The sequence below is a fragment of the Agelaius tricolor genome, unplaced genomic scaffold (genome assembly GCF_023055355.1).
Source record: "Agelaius tricolor isolate 1412-34295 unplaced genomic scaffold, bAgeTri1.0.p SCAF_10, whole genome shotgun sequence".
Taxonomy (NCBI): Eukaryota; Metazoa; Chordata; class Aves; order Passeriformes; family Icteridae; genus Agelaius; species Agelaius tricolor.
This window is the reverse complement of record NW_027269270.1, coordinates 3141346-3157864: the sequence shown is the minus strand read 5'-3', so window position 1 is coordinate 3157864 and position 16519 is coordinate 3141346. Positions and strand designations below refer to the sequence as shown.

General features: G+C 41.0%; 1 protein-coding gene across 6 annotated transcripts in view; it reads left to right on the top strand.

Moving 5' to 3' along the window:
- The window catches only part of DIP2A (disco interacting protein 2 homolog A), an 80677-nt gene that overhangs the window by 59943 nt on the left and 4215 nt on the right, over positions 1-16519 (top strand). For 2 of the 6 annotated variants that reach the window (XM_071434414.1, XM_071434411.1), the window contains 18 exons: positions 2856-2992; positions 3447-3527; positions 3720-3847; positions 4924-5038; positions 6175-6376; positions 6738-6847; positions 6974-7054; positions 8103-8226; positions 8489-8610; positions 8927-9038; positions 9241-9350; positions 9460-9590; positions 10103-10271; positions 11497-11667; positions 13761-13790; positions 14211-14272; positions 14886-14943; positions 15619-15693. In XM_071434414.1, coding sequence (XP_071290515.1) covers positions 2856-2992; positions 3447-3527; positions 3720-3847; positions 4924-5038; positions 6175-6376; positions 6738-6847; positions 6974-7054; positions 8103-8226; positions 8489-8610; positions 8927-9038; positions 9241-9350; positions 9460-9590; positions 10103-10271; positions 11497-11667; positions 13761-13790; positions 14211-14272; positions 14886-14943; positions 15619-15693 — 2018 coding nt within the window. Of the gene's footprint in view, positions 1-2855; positions 2993-3446; positions 3528-3719; positions 3852-4923; positions 5039-5939; positions 6027-6174; positions 6377-6737; positions 6848-6973; positions 7055-8102; positions 8227-8488; positions 8611-8926; positions 9039-9240; positions 9351-9459; positions 9591-10102; positions 10272-11496; positions 11668-13760; positions 13791-14210; positions 14273-14885; positions 14944-15618; positions 15694-16519 lie in introns of those variants that run through there. The other 4 variants (XM_071434412.1, XM_071434413.1, XR_011680321.1 and 1 more) reach the window with 4 other exon arrangements.

The following is a 16519-nucleotide window of genomic DNA, read 5'->3' as shown; positions in this document are numbered from 1 at the left end:
CCACCTGCTGACCATCTTGGGCTATTTTGCATAGTTTCTGTCCAGGACTGGCATTGCTAAATTTGGCTCCTCACCAACATTCAGTTCATTTTTTTCAAATTGGACTGGTAAAGATGGTAGGGAAAGTGCCAAACCTCTTTTCTTCTGCACATTTTCAGCCTCCAACTTTCACATCAACTGGAATGTGATTGCTGTGTTATCTGTCATCTTGAAAGCATATTATACCTACCTTAAGTTTGAGCCTGGATGTGTTGCTTAGTGGATATTTTAACTGTAGTTAAGTTTGTCTCCCTTCTACTTCCCAACCAATCCTTTCCATTCTTTTACCGGGATCCTTCTCATGTTCTTTCTTTGAAAAGAGCTAACAGTCTTGAACCCAAAAGTTATAAATCCTTATAGCCTCTAATCATACCAAGGCTGGTTCCTAGAAACGGTGCTGCTGCAGCAGCTACTTTGTTACACTCAAGCAGAAAACTTCACTTTGGCATCAAATTTTGGGCTTCTGTAACATCTTCTGCAATGAACTCAATTATGTTCTGGATTGTGACTGCATTCAGTACCTTTTCTGGAACTTTAGGGAGATGGTTCTAATTTCCTAAATGTTGGGATGCTCACATTGTTTCCAGCCCATGGATGTCTTGTTTCTTCTGTCCATGTCTGAGTGAACATTTGCCAAGGTTCTGGTAGTTACCACAAAGCATCTTCACTGCAGAGGGGTCTGCTTCCTTTACTTCAGTAGAAAGAGTTGGTACAGAACAACTTAGTGAAACTTTCAGGTTTTTTTCTTTAGCTTGTGGGTTAACAGCACCTCTTTTCCATTCAGCCCTTAGAATTTATCATCATCATCAGATCTGTGTTCCTCAGGGCTTCAGTCTGTCACACAGCGGCACAGCAACCACTGCAGAACAACTTCTCTTGGAGACCTGTGCCAGTGTGCACTTGGGATGAGATGTTGTCTTCCAATTTAAATGTTACACTTTGGATGCTCATGATCACCTCCAGAGTCCAGATTTATCTTCATCCTCATCTAGGAAGCTGGCTTGCTTTATGCCTATTTCCCTTTCCAGAGGAGCAGGAAGAGATTCAGGTCTTCTTTCATATCCCCATATGCTGTTTTTCTCAAGGATGAGGTTTCTCTGGAAACCCTGGAAATACCTTCCACAGTGATTTTAGAGGCATTCCATCCTGGCATTTCAGTATTTTTCCTAAGGCTTCATACTTTTAGAAGAGAAGTTCTTCCTGAAGAATGTAATGCAAGGGTAGCCATTGTATTGATCCACTATGAAATGCTGGAAAGGGAAGAAGAGAGCACTTCCTGAGCCTCATCAGTACCTTTGATCACAACCTTCTGCTGTACAGGCCCCTGGCATTCTTCTTGCATTCCTGCTGTGCTAGTCTTGAAACATCCAGAGCTGAATCCACTCTTTGGTAGGGCATCAGCATCATCCTTTGCACAGCAGGATTCTCATCTCCTGCCAGGATACTCCCTGGCAGGTTTGACTGCTGTGAGTCACCATCTTTCAGAATGTACATGTGGACTCATTTGAAGAAAGAAAGCTTTCCTGGCAGGAATCTGTGTTCTTCGTGACGTGCAGTCCACATGTACATTCCTGTCCCATCTGCTTTTCCCTTCTCTTTAATTCTTTTTCAGATGCAATGCTGTTGAGAGAGACTGAAATGGTGGTAGATGCACTCTCTTGTATGTCACACATGGAGCAGGAAAAGGAGGAGAAGCGAGAGTAGAGGCTCCACAGATACTGCAGAAGGGCAGCCTTGCAGTATAACCTGGCAGGACAGAACTGTGCCTGCTGTTAGAATGTACCTGTAGACTACCTGTATCATACATTGGTTACTGGTAAGTATTTTTTTTTTACTTGATCAGGGTGATAGGGTTGTCCTTTGGCTTCGTGGATGGAGCATCATTTAGGGACTGCAGGCTGATCCTTTGGTTCTTCCATGTTTGTGGATGCAGTGAGGGCTGTACATTTGTTAATGCCCACAAACTCTGCTTTCTCCAGTTACTAACACTTGTCTTTGCATCGTTGTTTAAGTGTTACATACAGAATTCTGATGTTTGCTCAAGTTATTTCCTGTAGTAATAAACTATTTTGTCAGTTCAAATTTACCATTGAGTTTTATTTTTTCCTCCTTAATTGCAGAATGTGGGGTTTTGCATGACCAGTAGTTCATACTGTAGGTTTTGATTCCAGACATCTAGTACACACATCAAATATCCAGAAACTGTACCAGAGTTTGAGTAGCATCTCTTTGCTTGGTTACCCAAGGTTATCATTGCATGGTTCCAAACAATTACTAATAGCTGCTACTTGTTCTGATAGGTAATTTTTATGAAACCAAGATAATTTAGAGGTTGATCTATTGGTAGGGTGAATAATGGTCTCACCTTTTCAGACCTAGGATATTAGCAATTGGAAGACTTCTCTAAGGTTTGAAAATGTACCCACAGATCTATTTCAACAGCACTCCTTGGTCCATGCAGGCAGCAGAGTTGGCTTTGCCATGTTGATTTTGTATTGACCTGGGTAGATTTATTGATTTCTTTCTTGACCTTGAGTCTTACACTCCCTCAGTCCATTGTGCCTTGGATTCAGCTGCAGCTGATGTGGAGGCTGTGAAATGCTGTAAGAAAAAAGCACTGCATTTGTGAACTTAATCTTGGAGAACAGATTGCACAGGCTGACAAGAAGCTAAAGTGAGCTCTCTTACATGCTATGTTTCTGCTGTAGCTGATGAATAATTGATATTAAAATCTTTATCTGTCAGTGGCAGAGCACTATGTGTGTCAGCTGCTGGAGCAGACTAACACTGTGATTCTGTGTTCTTCCTCTGTGCAGCCAGCATGTGTGTTGTAAAGGTGGATGGGACTCCTTATCTGTGTAAAGCTGATGAGGTTGGGGAAATATGTGTGAATTCAGGAGCAACTGGGACAGCATATTTTGGTCTCCTCGGAATCACCAAGAATGTATTTGAGGTTTGGATTTCTTCTTAATTGTTATATTTCTAGTATTTCTTCTTGTAAATACTCTGTTTTTTCCTTAAAGGTCTTTTGTGTGCGTGTGTTTTATTGTTTGGTTTGGTTTTTTAGTTAGTTAGAAAAAAGCCCTGACCAGGTAGACTTTGCTTCATTCATAGAATCATTACAAGACATTCTGTCTCTTAACAAGCAAAAATACCAAGTCTCATCTGCAGGCAGGCAGTCAGCTGCTTCTGTATTCCACAGTCCAGTGTAGGGCCTGTGTGAGCATTTAAATTTATCTTAGCTCTGAATTAATACAGTGGTCTTATGTGTAGTTACCTGAAGGCATTTCAATCTTTCTGCCCATATTTTTCCTTGCAGTGGTACCTCATTTCATGTATTCTGGCAGTAAAGGAGTGAAAATCCTTATCATTCCAGTGAGTGTCTGAATCCTTCTGTGTTCTTCCAGGCCATCCCAGTGACAGCAGCTGGCATGCCTGTATCAGACCAGCCCTTCACAAGGACAGGATTGCTTGGCTTTGTGGGTCCTGTAAGTGTGTACAAGCCCTCAGGGCCCTACTTTCTCCTGACTCCCAACTCTAAAGTGATAGCCCTGAATTCAGCAGCACTTTGTCTCAGGACCTCCTGAAGGTCTCAAGAGTGTTGTTGGCTTGAGTCAGGCACATACTGCCAGGTGTGAGGAGGTTTTTCTGCTGTGTTTCTAACCCTTCCTTCTTTTCAGGACTATTTGGTGTTTGTGGTGGGGAAACTGGATGGCTTGATGACAGTTAGTGGCCGCAGGCACAATGCAGATGATGTGGTGGCCACTGCATTGGCAGTTGAACCCATGAAGTTTGTCTATCGGGGAAGGTGAGTGCATTAAAAACTTTAACACTCCTGGTTGGGCCTTGTTGCTCTTTTTTTAACCCACAGACAGTCACCAAGTGACACAGCACACACAGGAGGAATGCATGTGAACTTTTTTATGTGTGTTTTGTAGGAAAGTTAGCACTAGGTTATGAATTTGGTTGTTGAAAGGTAAATATTTGCACCTTGCTTCATGCATAATAGATTTTAAATTACTTTCACACAGTAAAAGGTAGATCTTAAAGTATCTGTTTAAAACTTATTTCAAAGCTTCTCTTAAGACTCTCAAAAGAAGCTCATATGCTGGATATAAAACACTTCTGTCCCCTGAGTCTTTTGGGTGGCTGAGGGAGGAACTGTGCAGCCTGTTCTAAAGACCAAACTAGGCTGCTGAAGGACCCTCAGAGAAGGGTCTCTGAGGAGAGATGTTAGCCAGCTGGAGGACAATGACCAGGCAAGAAAGGTGACACTGGGGTCCTGGCATTGTTAAATATTTGAATTAGCTTATTCAGAATGAGAGAAGACCAGGTGTTGTATCACCAGCCTGAGTGCCCTTCAGTGGTCCATGGCTCCATGTCCAGATGAAGATCAATGACAAGTGGAGTCTCTCAGGGTTCAGACTGGGACCAGCCCAGGCTGAGGCATTATTAATATTTTATCCTAAGCCTAAAACTAAGGTAATTCCCCAGGGGAGTTAAGTATTTTTCAGTGCAAGCACCTAGTGATCAGTAATTTGGCATACTTGTCTTCCAAAAGGGACATTGTATGTAGGGACTACAAGTCTAGGTGTGCATGATGGAGTTCTGTAGGCAAGGTTTGCACAGCCCCTACATGTATGGAGCTATCAGACATGTGCTACATGGGTGACTGCAAACCCACCTAACCCCCAGCAGAAAGCAATTACAGCAAGGATCCCACACGTGTTCTAAATCTTTGTGATTTTGTGAAGATCTGGCATGAATAATGCTCGTGTGTGTGAAACAGTGCCATGAGAGGTTGCAGCCATTGCCATGTGATGATAACCATGCTCCATTCACCCTGTGTTGCACCCTCTCATTCTTCTGTCCTTTGTGTTTTAGGATAGCAGTGTTTTCTGTGCCCGTTTTGCATGATGATCGGATAGTGCTTGTGGCAGAGCAGCGCCCTGACGCCTCAGAGGAGGATAGTTTTCAGTGGATGAGCAGGGTTCTACAGGTAGTCAGTCTGTCCTTTTCTCTTTCCAGGTGAATAAGGCTGATGCATGAAATGAGAATATCAGAGCTTTTCTTTTTTTTTTTTTCCATAAGCAAAACTTATCAGTGTAACCACAGAGAGCTGTAAGAAGATAATTTTTTCAGGGTTCAGAATTAACAGAATTTTGTAAAAAGTAAGATTTTCTCTCAGAATGTATTTTTAACTTCCTACTACTAGGATTCTCAAAGGCCTAAAGGTGATGGGTTTTGTTTGGGTCAATGCTACATGTCTCTTCTAATTTCATACTGAGAGTTACCTCTGAAAATATTCACAAGTATGCTGCCAAGTATCAGAACAGCCCCAAAAGCTTTTTTATCACTAACAACCTTATTCTGGATCTGCAACAAGAAGTATTAAAGACTTTTCCCCTTAATTATTTTACTGTATTTTCCTGGGGATGAAGGACAAAAGGAAGGGGAACTGTGGTAGATCTGCATTTGCAGGTTTTAGAAGTAATCAATTCTCAGGAAGTGAAAAAAGAGAGATCAATTATGGAAGACTCTGGGGACAGCTGTAGGGAAGGATCCAGAGAACAACTTAAAGGAAGTTTGCTCTTAAGAGTAAGGCAGTTGAGTAATAATGGTTTCTATCTAATTTCAGCTGCCTTATCTTTTTGGAGAGGATATCTGGTATTGGGAGAAAATATTTTTGTTTCTCTTTTTAGAAGTGTCATAACTAAAAGACACACTTAAGATTTAGGCAGCAAAGATGCTTCCCTCCTAAATTTTGTGAGTTTTATGTTCTACTGCGCTTTTGTGATTGTGCCATACATGCTAAATTTGCTGTGATATAACTTTGGCTTTTGAAAATCTCTGCACTTTTTGCCCACTTTTAAGAGACTTTCCTAATCCCTGATGTGCAGGTGGCATCCCCTTGATAGAGGGCACAAGCAAAGTCCTGGGTCTGCTCCTGCTCCCATTGAAGTCATGGCACAGCTTCTATGAGTTCAGTGAGTGCAGAATTGGACCCTTTATTTGCAAATTGTGGTGCAAGTAAAACTTTTAATGTTATAAATTCATTGAATTCAAATTCTTGCTCTAGCTACATCCCAGTTGATAATGTGAAATGTTTGTTTGTTTGTTTGAATTTCTGTGAAGGCAATTGATAGCATTCACCAAGTAGGTGTGTACTGCCTTGCCTTGGTGCCAGCCAACACTTTGCCAAAGGCTCCGCTCGGAGGAATTCATATTTCAGAAACCAAGCAGCGCTTTTTGGAGGGTGCTCTGCATCCTTGCAACGTCCTGATGTGTCCCCACACCTGTGTTACCAACCTGCCCAAGCCTCGGCAGAAGCAGCCAGGTGAGGAAAGCAGAGTATGTGCTGGTTCTGCCAGACCTGCCACCTGCAGGCTGCATTGGTGCTTGTTCCCCAGCTTGTTTTTCCTCATTTGCACTGCTCTTTTCAAAATGCAGATGTTGGTCCTGCCTTCCTTAGGTTGTTTTTCCTCATTTGCACTGCTCTTTTCAAAATGCAGATGTTGGTCCTGCCTTCCTTAGGTTCTTTTTCCTCACTTGCACTGCTCTTTTCAAAATGCAGATGTTGGTCCTGCCTTCCTTAGGTTCTTTTTCCTCATTTGCACTGCTCTTTTCAAAATGCAGATGTTGGTCCTGCCTTCCTTAGGTTCTTTTTCCTCATTTGCACTGCTCTTTTCAAAATGCAGATGTTGGTCCTGCGTCGATGATTGTAGGAAACCTCGTAGCTGGCAAGAGGATTGCACAAGCCTCGGGGAGAGATGTTAGCCAGCTGGAGGACAATGACCAGGCAAGAAAGGTGACACTGGGGTCCTGGCATTATTATTAAATATTTGAATTAGCTTGTTCAGAATGAGAGAAGACCAGGAAATAAACCTGAGGTACTTTGAGTGAATTTGAGTGTCTCCTTTTTCTTCCCTTTCAGTTCCTGTATTTAGCAGATGTTCTTCAGTGGCGAGCTCAGACAACTCCAGATCATCCACTCTTCCTTCTGTTGAATTCCAAGGTAAGATGCACTTTAGGTCATACTTGGAGATTAAAACCAAAGCAAAAGATTATTAGATTCTAAGAAAATTCCTTCTACAAGTCTTTTCCTGAAATGCTGCAGATTATTTTAATGAAGCAGACAAAAATTGCTAGTTAGTAAGTAGCATAAATTTTTCCACTTCTGGAATTTTATGTCATATGTTTTATTCCACTTACTGGAATTTCAGCATGCATTCTGCCTAGCTTAAAACATTGCAGTAATTGCATTTCTTGCTGGAACACAATTTTATCATATTAATGGAAGCCATGATTCTGTCTTCATTCCTGAGCACAAGGGTTAACTTTAAGTCAGAAATGGAGAATTTCCTGATAAGAAGATCAAGAGCCTAAGTAGAGAGCCCTTGGGACAGCTTTGGAGTCAAATTTTCCAGGAGCACTGTCACATCCTGCAGGGGATATACTGATGCCTTGCCCTGGGCTAGGCTCTGCCCTCAAAAATGATGGCACATAGAGTGACAATAAGAGTCCAGGGACAAATTGGACCTGCCTTGTGCTGTGCTGTGCTGCAGACAGGAGTCTTCCAGAAAGTCCAGCAGCAGTTTTTGGGAAGTGAAGGATTTGTAAGTCTCGTTCAGAAGGGCAAAAGAGTTTAGGACGTAGTTCAAACTTTCTAACGTTTCTTTTGAGGCTGTGCTTTAGCAAAAGAAATTGTTTGAACATTGTTATTGTTGAATTTGATTTAATTGATTGAATTATCTCTGAGTAAAGAATATTTTGAGGGAGCTTTTCTAGCATGAAGCAGCCTTTCCCAGGTCACTTTGTTCAGGCAAGTTTTACCCTTGGCATAGAGACTCTGCAAAAGGAAACACAAAACTTGGGCACAAAGAACAAATACCTGTTGGTGAACACCTTTCTTCAATAGCTGAGGACTAATGAGCTACCGTGCTGTGTGTTGACTTGTCTCTGGGAGAAACCCTCTTGGTTTACCCCTTTTCATGTCAATATCCAAGTCACTGAGCTGCTGCTGTTCCTGTAAAGGTTTCTGCTGTCACTTGTCTCCTGTGCAGGGTACTGTAGCCAGCACTGCCTCGTGCATCCAGCTGCACAAGAGGGCAGAGAGAGTGGCAGTGGCGCTGTTGGAGAAGGGACGGCTGAACGTTGGTGACCATGTGGCCCTGGTTTACCCTCCAGGTAAAGCAACACAGCAAAAACCACAGTCACACAGCACAAGAAAAGAAGTTCTGTTTATTAATGGGATTGGAATAATTTTTGCTAGCTCTTAAATGCAAAACATTTTAAACTGGGTGTGGAACAGCCTGTTTATTTGAACATACGCTTGTGACAAATCCTTGTGTCTTAATAACACAAATCAGTGGGTATTTTGATTTTGGTGAAAGAATTTGGCCTATTGATCTGATAAAAATGGCTTTAATTTCACATATATCCTTTCCAGGAGTAGACTTGATAGCAACTTTCTATGGCTGTTTGTACGCTGGCTGTGTTCCCATCACTGTCCGCCCACCTCATCCTCAGAACCTTGCTACCACTCTGCCCACTGTCAAAATGATTGTAGAGGTAGGTATGAGACATTCCTCTGCCTGTGCTTTTGGGGAATGGTGAATGGTTGATGCAGCCTGATGAATTGCTTTCCCACAGTCAGTGTAAAATAAGCTAGAAAATAAATATTCACTGTGCTGTGGCTGAGTCAGTAATGACTTCTTCAGAAACTTATTTAAAATGATGTTTTATTGTTGTGATATATTTTGCTTTGTTTCCAATTACTATCTTCATCTCTTCATCTTACTGCTTATCTCATCTGGATGCATATGACATGACTTTGAGCATGCACTCCCTGGTTTTAACAATGGTCTTAATACTTTGCCTTTTGCAGGTCAGTAAGTCTGCATGTATATTGACCACCCAAGCTATAATGAAACTGCTCAGGTCCAAGGAGGCTGCAGCAGCTGTAGATATTAAAACGTGGCCCACTATTTTGGATACAGGTAGGATAGCCAAAATGGAAATAGTTTCAAGAGTGATACATTTATTTTGCTACACCACAATTGCCTGAATGAGTGGATGTGTTGTGCATTGCATTAAAATAGCTGTCTAGAAACTATAGGGAGGATCTGATGATAATGCTGTAAAGATAAATTTTTTCCCAAAATAATATGGTACTCTCCTCTACTTATGTATTTTAAATAGATGATATGCCTAAAAAGAAGCTGGCTAGTGTTTTCAGACCTACATCTCCAGATATGTTGGCATACTTGGACTTCAGTGTGTCTACTACTGGTATATTAGCAGGAGTAAAGGTACAGTAACAAGAGATAATCATGTCAGATTCCTTGAAGTTTATAAAGAAATCTGTGAAACCCTTTTTCTAGAAGAAGGTCCCTGAGAGGTCCTGTTTTCCTCCTGCAGATGTCACACGCAGCCACAAGTGCCTTATGTCGCTCGATCAAGCTGCAGTGTGAGCTGTACCCGTCCCGACAGATTGCCATCTGCCTGGACCCCTACTGTGGCTTGGGCTTTGCACTCTGGTGCTTGTGCAGGTATGGCTCTGCAGCTCTGGCTCTCCTCACCTGTGCTCAGCCCTCTCTAGAACCCCAGGGAGAAACTGGCAAAGAAACCCAAATGAACCTTTTTATCAGTAGTTCAGAAAACGCTTTTTGTGATAAGAAAATCCATTTCACTCAGTTAGTTACTGGAGTAACTTTATGTTTGCAAGTGGAATTAATTGCATACCAAATTCAAGGAAGAAAAAAAAAGGACTTCACTGTCTGTTTCACATTGATTAAGTAAATCCTTTTCAAGTATTTTAAGATTAAACCACATGTTTTGACAAGACCTTTAAGGTGTTCACTGCAAGATTAGTATGCAGTAAGAAATACTGCTAAAGGAAGCAATTATATGTTTCTTAAAATCAGTGAGTCTTGACTGGATTCAACCAGAAACCTACTCTAATGCAGCCCATCTGACAAAGCTGCAATTTTTTTGCCTTTTGAAGCATGCCATATACATGAATTAATTAAATTTTCGTGTTCCTATTGCTTCCTCTCCCCAGCATATATTCAGGTCACCAGTCCATCCTGGTGCCCCCTCTGGAGCTGGAGAGCAATGTGTCTCTGTGGCTGTCTGCTGTCAGCCAGTACAAAGTGCGTGTCACCTTCTGCTCCTACTCCGTGATGGAGATATGCACCAAGGGCCTTGGGACACAGACTGATGTTCTCCGGGTGAGTGGGCTTCATTTTTCCACATTCTGACATAAACATACCTGTATCTTTGCAAAAATACTTCAGTATCTTTCCAAAATACTTCATTTGGGCTTGGAGAAGATGAGGTTTTAAGTGTTCCCGTGAGAGCCTTCCATTATGACTTGATTTTTAGGGAGTTTTGAGACTGCTGGAATATTCAGCTTCCATGTTTCTGGTGGAGGAAAAAAGTCTTGTATTTTCTGGCTTAGTTATTTGTGCAACCTCTGTGCTCCTGGATGTTTTTGAGATTTTGGGCAAAATACATAGCAAGCCTATCAACTTTTGTGTCTGAGACAAGTAAACAACCCAACATCAAGCAAAAAATATCCCAGACAAATCACATGCCAACAGAAGGAAAAATCCCAAATCCCCACCAAACACAAACCTCACTCAAAACAGCCAGAAGAGAAAGGCTCCCAGAACTCACCACGGGTCACTTACTTTCAGATATCACTTGATACCAAAATTGTTAAGTTCTAAAATGGATATAATCTTGCCTGTCCTGGAAGTGTTCCAGGCCAGCTTGGATGGGGCTTGGAGCAGCCTAATCTAGAGGAAGGTGTCCCTGCCCATGCAGAGGGGTTGGAATGAGATGAGCTTTAAAGTTCTTTTCTTCCCAACCAAAGCATATGCTATATGATTCTTTGATTCCTAACATCAGTTACACTCTACATCTATTTATTTTTGAGGGAAATCTCTCAACTCAGGTTTAATTTCCTTAAAGAAAAAGGAGCATTCCCACAGCTGTAGTAACTCAGCTGCCCAGGACTTCTACTGGGAATGTGTGGCAGTTCCTTCACAAAAAAGTGATTGTACTGTAAACTGTCAATAAAGACAAAAAAAAAATCTTGTTCCACTGGAACAAGGAATTTCCTCACCAAAGGGAATCCTGGCCCTCAGCCAGTTGCTCCAGGTTCACATTCACATTGAGAGGAGCTGGTGATGTCTGGGACACCTGAACTGCACGGTGCTGGGAGCCAGCAGGTCCCTGGCCAGTCCAGCCCTGTGGCCAAATGACATTTTGAGGGGTTTTCAGCTCAAAATGCTGAGTGACTGTGTTGCAGCTACACGACACCTGTAATGTTAAAACAGTCCATGTCTTACTCTAGTGCTTTTAAAGCCATCCTGTTGCACAAACAAACCAGTTTCTCTGTAGAATTGCTGCCTTTGCAGTCACAGTGTGTGTTCTGTCCCGCCCTCCCAGATGAAGGGGGTGAACCTGTCCTGCGTGCGCACCTGCATGGTGGTGGCCGAGGAGAGACCCAGGATCACCCTCACCCAGTCTTTCTCCAAGCTCTTCAAAGACCTGGGCCTGTCTGCCCGTGCAGTGAGCACCACCTTTGGGTGCAGGGTCAACGTAGCCATTTGCTTACAGGTGAGCTTCAACTGCTGCTTCCTTGCACAGAATCGCTGGGGACTTGCTAGAAAATCATGTTTAGGTTGTTCATGTTCATTACAACCCTTTTTGTAATGAGCTAGAGCTCCATTGCTTGCTTGCTTCATCACCAAGTTAGGCTAAGCTTTTTAATAAGATGTTTACTATTATGTTGATTATGATGATTTCATTTTTCTGTACTAATTGACCAATTGATTTGCTTTTCTAATCCAGAGGGTCAGTACTAAGAAACTTGTTTCCTTCCTACTATGCATTAAATAAACAGCTTCCTGTACATAAATATTGCATGTTACAAGCAATGCTGGTTCAGCTTTTGTGTGATTCAGATTTTGTCTTGTTTTGTATAATGTGGAATTAAATGGAAAACAGAATTTCACAAATAAGACTCAGAAAAATTAACACAGTTGGCAGGTTTTTTTTTAATTTTTAAAGATCTCAAATGAGTATTAGCAGCATGCACATATTTTTGTCTCACCTTGTGTAAGAGCTGGACTGTTGTTGTTTTTTTTTTTTTTTAACTTTTAAGTTGTGAAATTGGAAGCTTTGAGAGGGAGGATATGCCCATAAAGTCTTCAGCCATGCTTCACAGTCTGGAGATAATGACATTCTGTGGGCCAGAACCACCTTTGTTAGTTTAGTACTCAGCTGATAATAATCTTTTATGTGTAATTTAATCAGATGAAATCTAACTTTTCCTAATGAGGTATTTCTTTTCCAGTCAAGAAATTAAAAAAAAAACATAAATACTTAATAAACATATACATTTATATTCCAAAATTTACCTGAAAAATCAGCCATTAAGTTAGCATGGACTAGAAAGTGGGAAAAGCACCCTGGAGTTTAGAGGATGCTTGAGTTAGTAAATAAATTGCTCAGGTTTCAGATGAGGCAGTATGTAGCTTTGTACATGGGGGATATCTTAGGGGGCACATGATTAAGTATGTGTAATTGTAAATTTAATTTCCAGTTTTATTGGTATGGATTACACTTAATAAAATAGAATTCTATGAAAATTGCTACTGTATTTCAGCAAAATTTTGTTTTTCCTTTTCTTGTTTTTTTCCTGGTGCCCACTAGATGAAGAAAAGCCTTTTTATCTCTCAGAATATATTACAGTGTTCTAGTTTTCCTACAAGAGAGATATTCTGGGACATGAGTTACTTCAATATGTTGCCATTCACAATTGTTTCCTTAGTTTCTATAGTTTCTTTCACAATTAAAGAAGAAAGGATTTTTAACAAGACCAAGCTAAATGGTTATAAAGAAATGTCAGAGTGATTTTATAAATCAATAGGTGGAAAAACAGGAAGGATGCACATGAAATCAAGATGACAGCAAATTAAGATTTTAACATTGAATAAAGCTGCCAACTGTGAAAGAATAGCTTTCCAAATTGCCTGTGTGAATAAAAATTTCAAAAGCCAGTTTGGGATCAAGGGGTGAGAAACAGTTTTCTGCAAAATACTGAATGGCAGCATAACAAGTCCTCCAAAAAAACCTAGTGGGGAATACAGGACTGCTGGGCAGTCAAGCTTCCCCTTCATTTTATGCCTTTTTCCTCTCTGTTTTCCATTCTTGAGACCCTTTTTAGTGAGAGGGTTTTCTACTCCTTTTTCCCCATTCTTCCCCCATTCCTCCATTAGACTTTTTAAATTGGATTTAAATGAATGTAAATGAATGACCAAACTGTTGATACAAATTAGCAGGCTAAATACATGTCTTCCAGCCCTGCTAAACTGGTTCACTGAGGTGTTTCAGAAGCTGCAAACAGTCTTACAGAGGGAGAAGGGATTTATTATAAAGCAATGTATGAGTTGCTGTAGCCTTCTTTTGTTACGTGATCTGAGATTTGCATGTTTCCAAAAGAACTACCTAAAAGTGCCAAGCTCTTAAATAATCTGAAATGGAAATTTTCTTTTCATTCTAAAACAGTGTAAGTTTTGTTTTCTGTCTTACTGTGTGTATCTTATGTTTCCAGTGCCTCTTTGTTTGTATTTTCTTTTTTTCCCCTTTCTCTCTGTTTCCCACACTTTGATGGCCTCTGTTACTTCTGTTTGTGGTCCTGCTGTCAGCCAAACAGGCTGGGCAAGCTGGCTGAACAGGTATAGTGATGCATGTGTGCTTGTCACATCCTAAAGTCCATCTGCTTCTGCAGTCTTAGGGACTAGGCCCACATAGGTTTGTGCTTGCATCCTTTTGCACTGCCTATGAGGGTTACAGAGCAGGTGCTTACTCAAATAATATCCTAAAAGGTGAATTTTAAATCTAAAAATTTGGCAAACTTAGACTCACCTGTACTCCATAGTTCACCTGTGCATTCATTGATTGGATTCCATAAAAAGCAAAGGCTCTACAGTAGTCACTGTAGAACGGGGGGCTACTTTACTCTATTTCTTGGACATTAGGGAAGTTTTTTCTGTGTCTGTAAAAAAGAGAGGAAATTTGTGAATTTATGTGGCTGTGAGAATGAAAGCAGGGTGTTGTGGCTTCTGTTGAATTTGTTTCTTCCTCCTTATTCTTAGGGAACAGCAGGACCAGACCCAACAACAGTCTATGTAGATATGAGAGCACTTCGACACGACAGGTACAGTCTGTGTTGCAGCATTAACTCTTCAGTGGCTGTGGAGAACAAACTTCAGCCTCATTGCATTGGTCTGTTGAATTGTCCTTGGCAGCAGCCAACTGACTTCCTCCCATATTATATCCCTGTGCTGTGCAATTCCAAGAAACCTGCTCCCTAACGATCCTCTTGGTAGTGGAAATAGCACAGTTAGAATCTCCCATAGTTTTGTTTTTGTTTTTTTTTTTTTCTTCAAAGCAAAACAGCTCTGTTCCTCAGCCTTCCCTGAGTGGCAAACAGAACATAGCAGAAATCTGTAGCTGTAACAGGAGCCACGGGGTGTACTGGTGGGCACAGGATGCTGGGTTGAAGGGTAATGGAAGAGCCCAAAGCAACAGCAGAAGACAGCAGGGCTGTCTCCCAAGAGAAAGCCCCTCAGCTACAAGAGTGCAGGCAGCTGCACCTTTCCCCCTCCTCCTTGACTGCATCTTTTGTCTTTCTTAAATACAGTCATTATCATCTCTTAGGCAGCAGATGGGAGAAAACTCCCTGAGAGAAAAAGAAAAGAAAAAAAATCCTAATCTCCAACAGTCCTTAAAGCATTGTACAAATGTATTCATTCCTCTTATTTTCTCAGGGTGCGTTTGGTAGAGAGAGGTTCTCCACACAGTCTGCCACTTATGGAGTCTGGCAAGGTGAGAGACAGTGTCATCCTTCCTCCTCACAGAATCAAGGAGTGGTTTGGGTTGGAAAGGACTTGAAAGCTCATCTCATTCCAGTCCATGTCTGCCATGGGTGGGGGTACACCGTCCAACCTGGCCTTGGACACTTCAGGGGTGAGGCAGCCACAGCCTTCTCTGGACAACCTTTACCAGCCAGGGCCTCACCACCCTCAGTTGGGGACAATTATTCCCAACATCTACTCTGAACCTCCTGTTACAGTTTAAAGCCATTGTGACACTCGTGATGTCCTCATGGCCCTCACCTGGGTGGGGAGCTGCATCACATGGATCTCATGAAAGAATATGTGGGATGAGATTGGCTAATCAGAATGTGTCCAGGAGAACAGGTTGTGAGTAGTTAAGTGAAGCCAGGTGCATGACATGAAGCAATAGGATAAATTGTACCACCAAAACAAATCTGAGACCTTCATAAGGAAGGCATTTGCTAGGTGTGAAACCAAAGCTGAAGCTGCAAAATGGCTGCTCAGAGGTAGAATTATTTAACAATTTAAACAACTGTACTAGGAAGAGATGATTGGTGTCTGTGGTGCAGAAAGGAGTAGAAAGGGAAGCACAGACTGTTGACTTCTGATTAACATTTCTTTTGATGAATTCATTTTCTTAATTTCTGTTTGCTTCTTATTCGAGATTCTTCCGGGAGTCAAGGTCATCATAGCACACACAGAAACCAAGGGACCTCTGGGAGACTCCCATTTAGGAGAGGTAAAGCTTTGGTGCTGTTGTACTGTGTGTGTGGGCAGTGATGTGATACCTGGATACCTCCTGTTAGATAAATGCCTTCCTTCCCCTGAGTGGGATGTGAATGAGCCCCACAGAGAGCTGGCACCATGTGCATTCCTGCACATGTGGCTGCACAGTCTGTGTCTGCCCAGCAGCTAGAACAGGTAGGGATGTACTCCCATCAGTGGGCAGCAGCAGTAGGTCATTTGCTGCTTGGTTTGACCTTTGTTTTATAGGCATCTTTTGTTGTGTAATAAGATGCCCAGCTAATAGGTTAGCAGCTGTTCCTTTCCAGTAAGCCAAATGCCTCGTTCATTTTTTTATGGCCTTTACTACCCCCCCCAGTTACATGTACCTAAAACTCCTTTTCTCTGGTCAGAAGTTAATGCTTTATATAATAATAAATATATATATAAATAAATATATATAATACATTTATTTATATATATGTAAAATACATTTTTATATATATAATATATAATGCTTTATATAATAATAAATATATATAATACATTTATGTATATAACATTTTATATAACATTATATATAAAATACATTTTATATATAATATAATGCTTTATATAATAATAAGTATATATAATAAATAAATATATATAACATTTTTATAGATATAGATGTATATGATATATATTATATATATATTACATTATGTATATAGATATATATATATAATAGATATATATAATGCTTTATACAATTAAACTGGCATTTTGGAGTAATGAAAATGGTCAGTGAAACAGATCTTTTAAATCAATTAACGATGCTCTCTGTGCCTGGCACGATAACC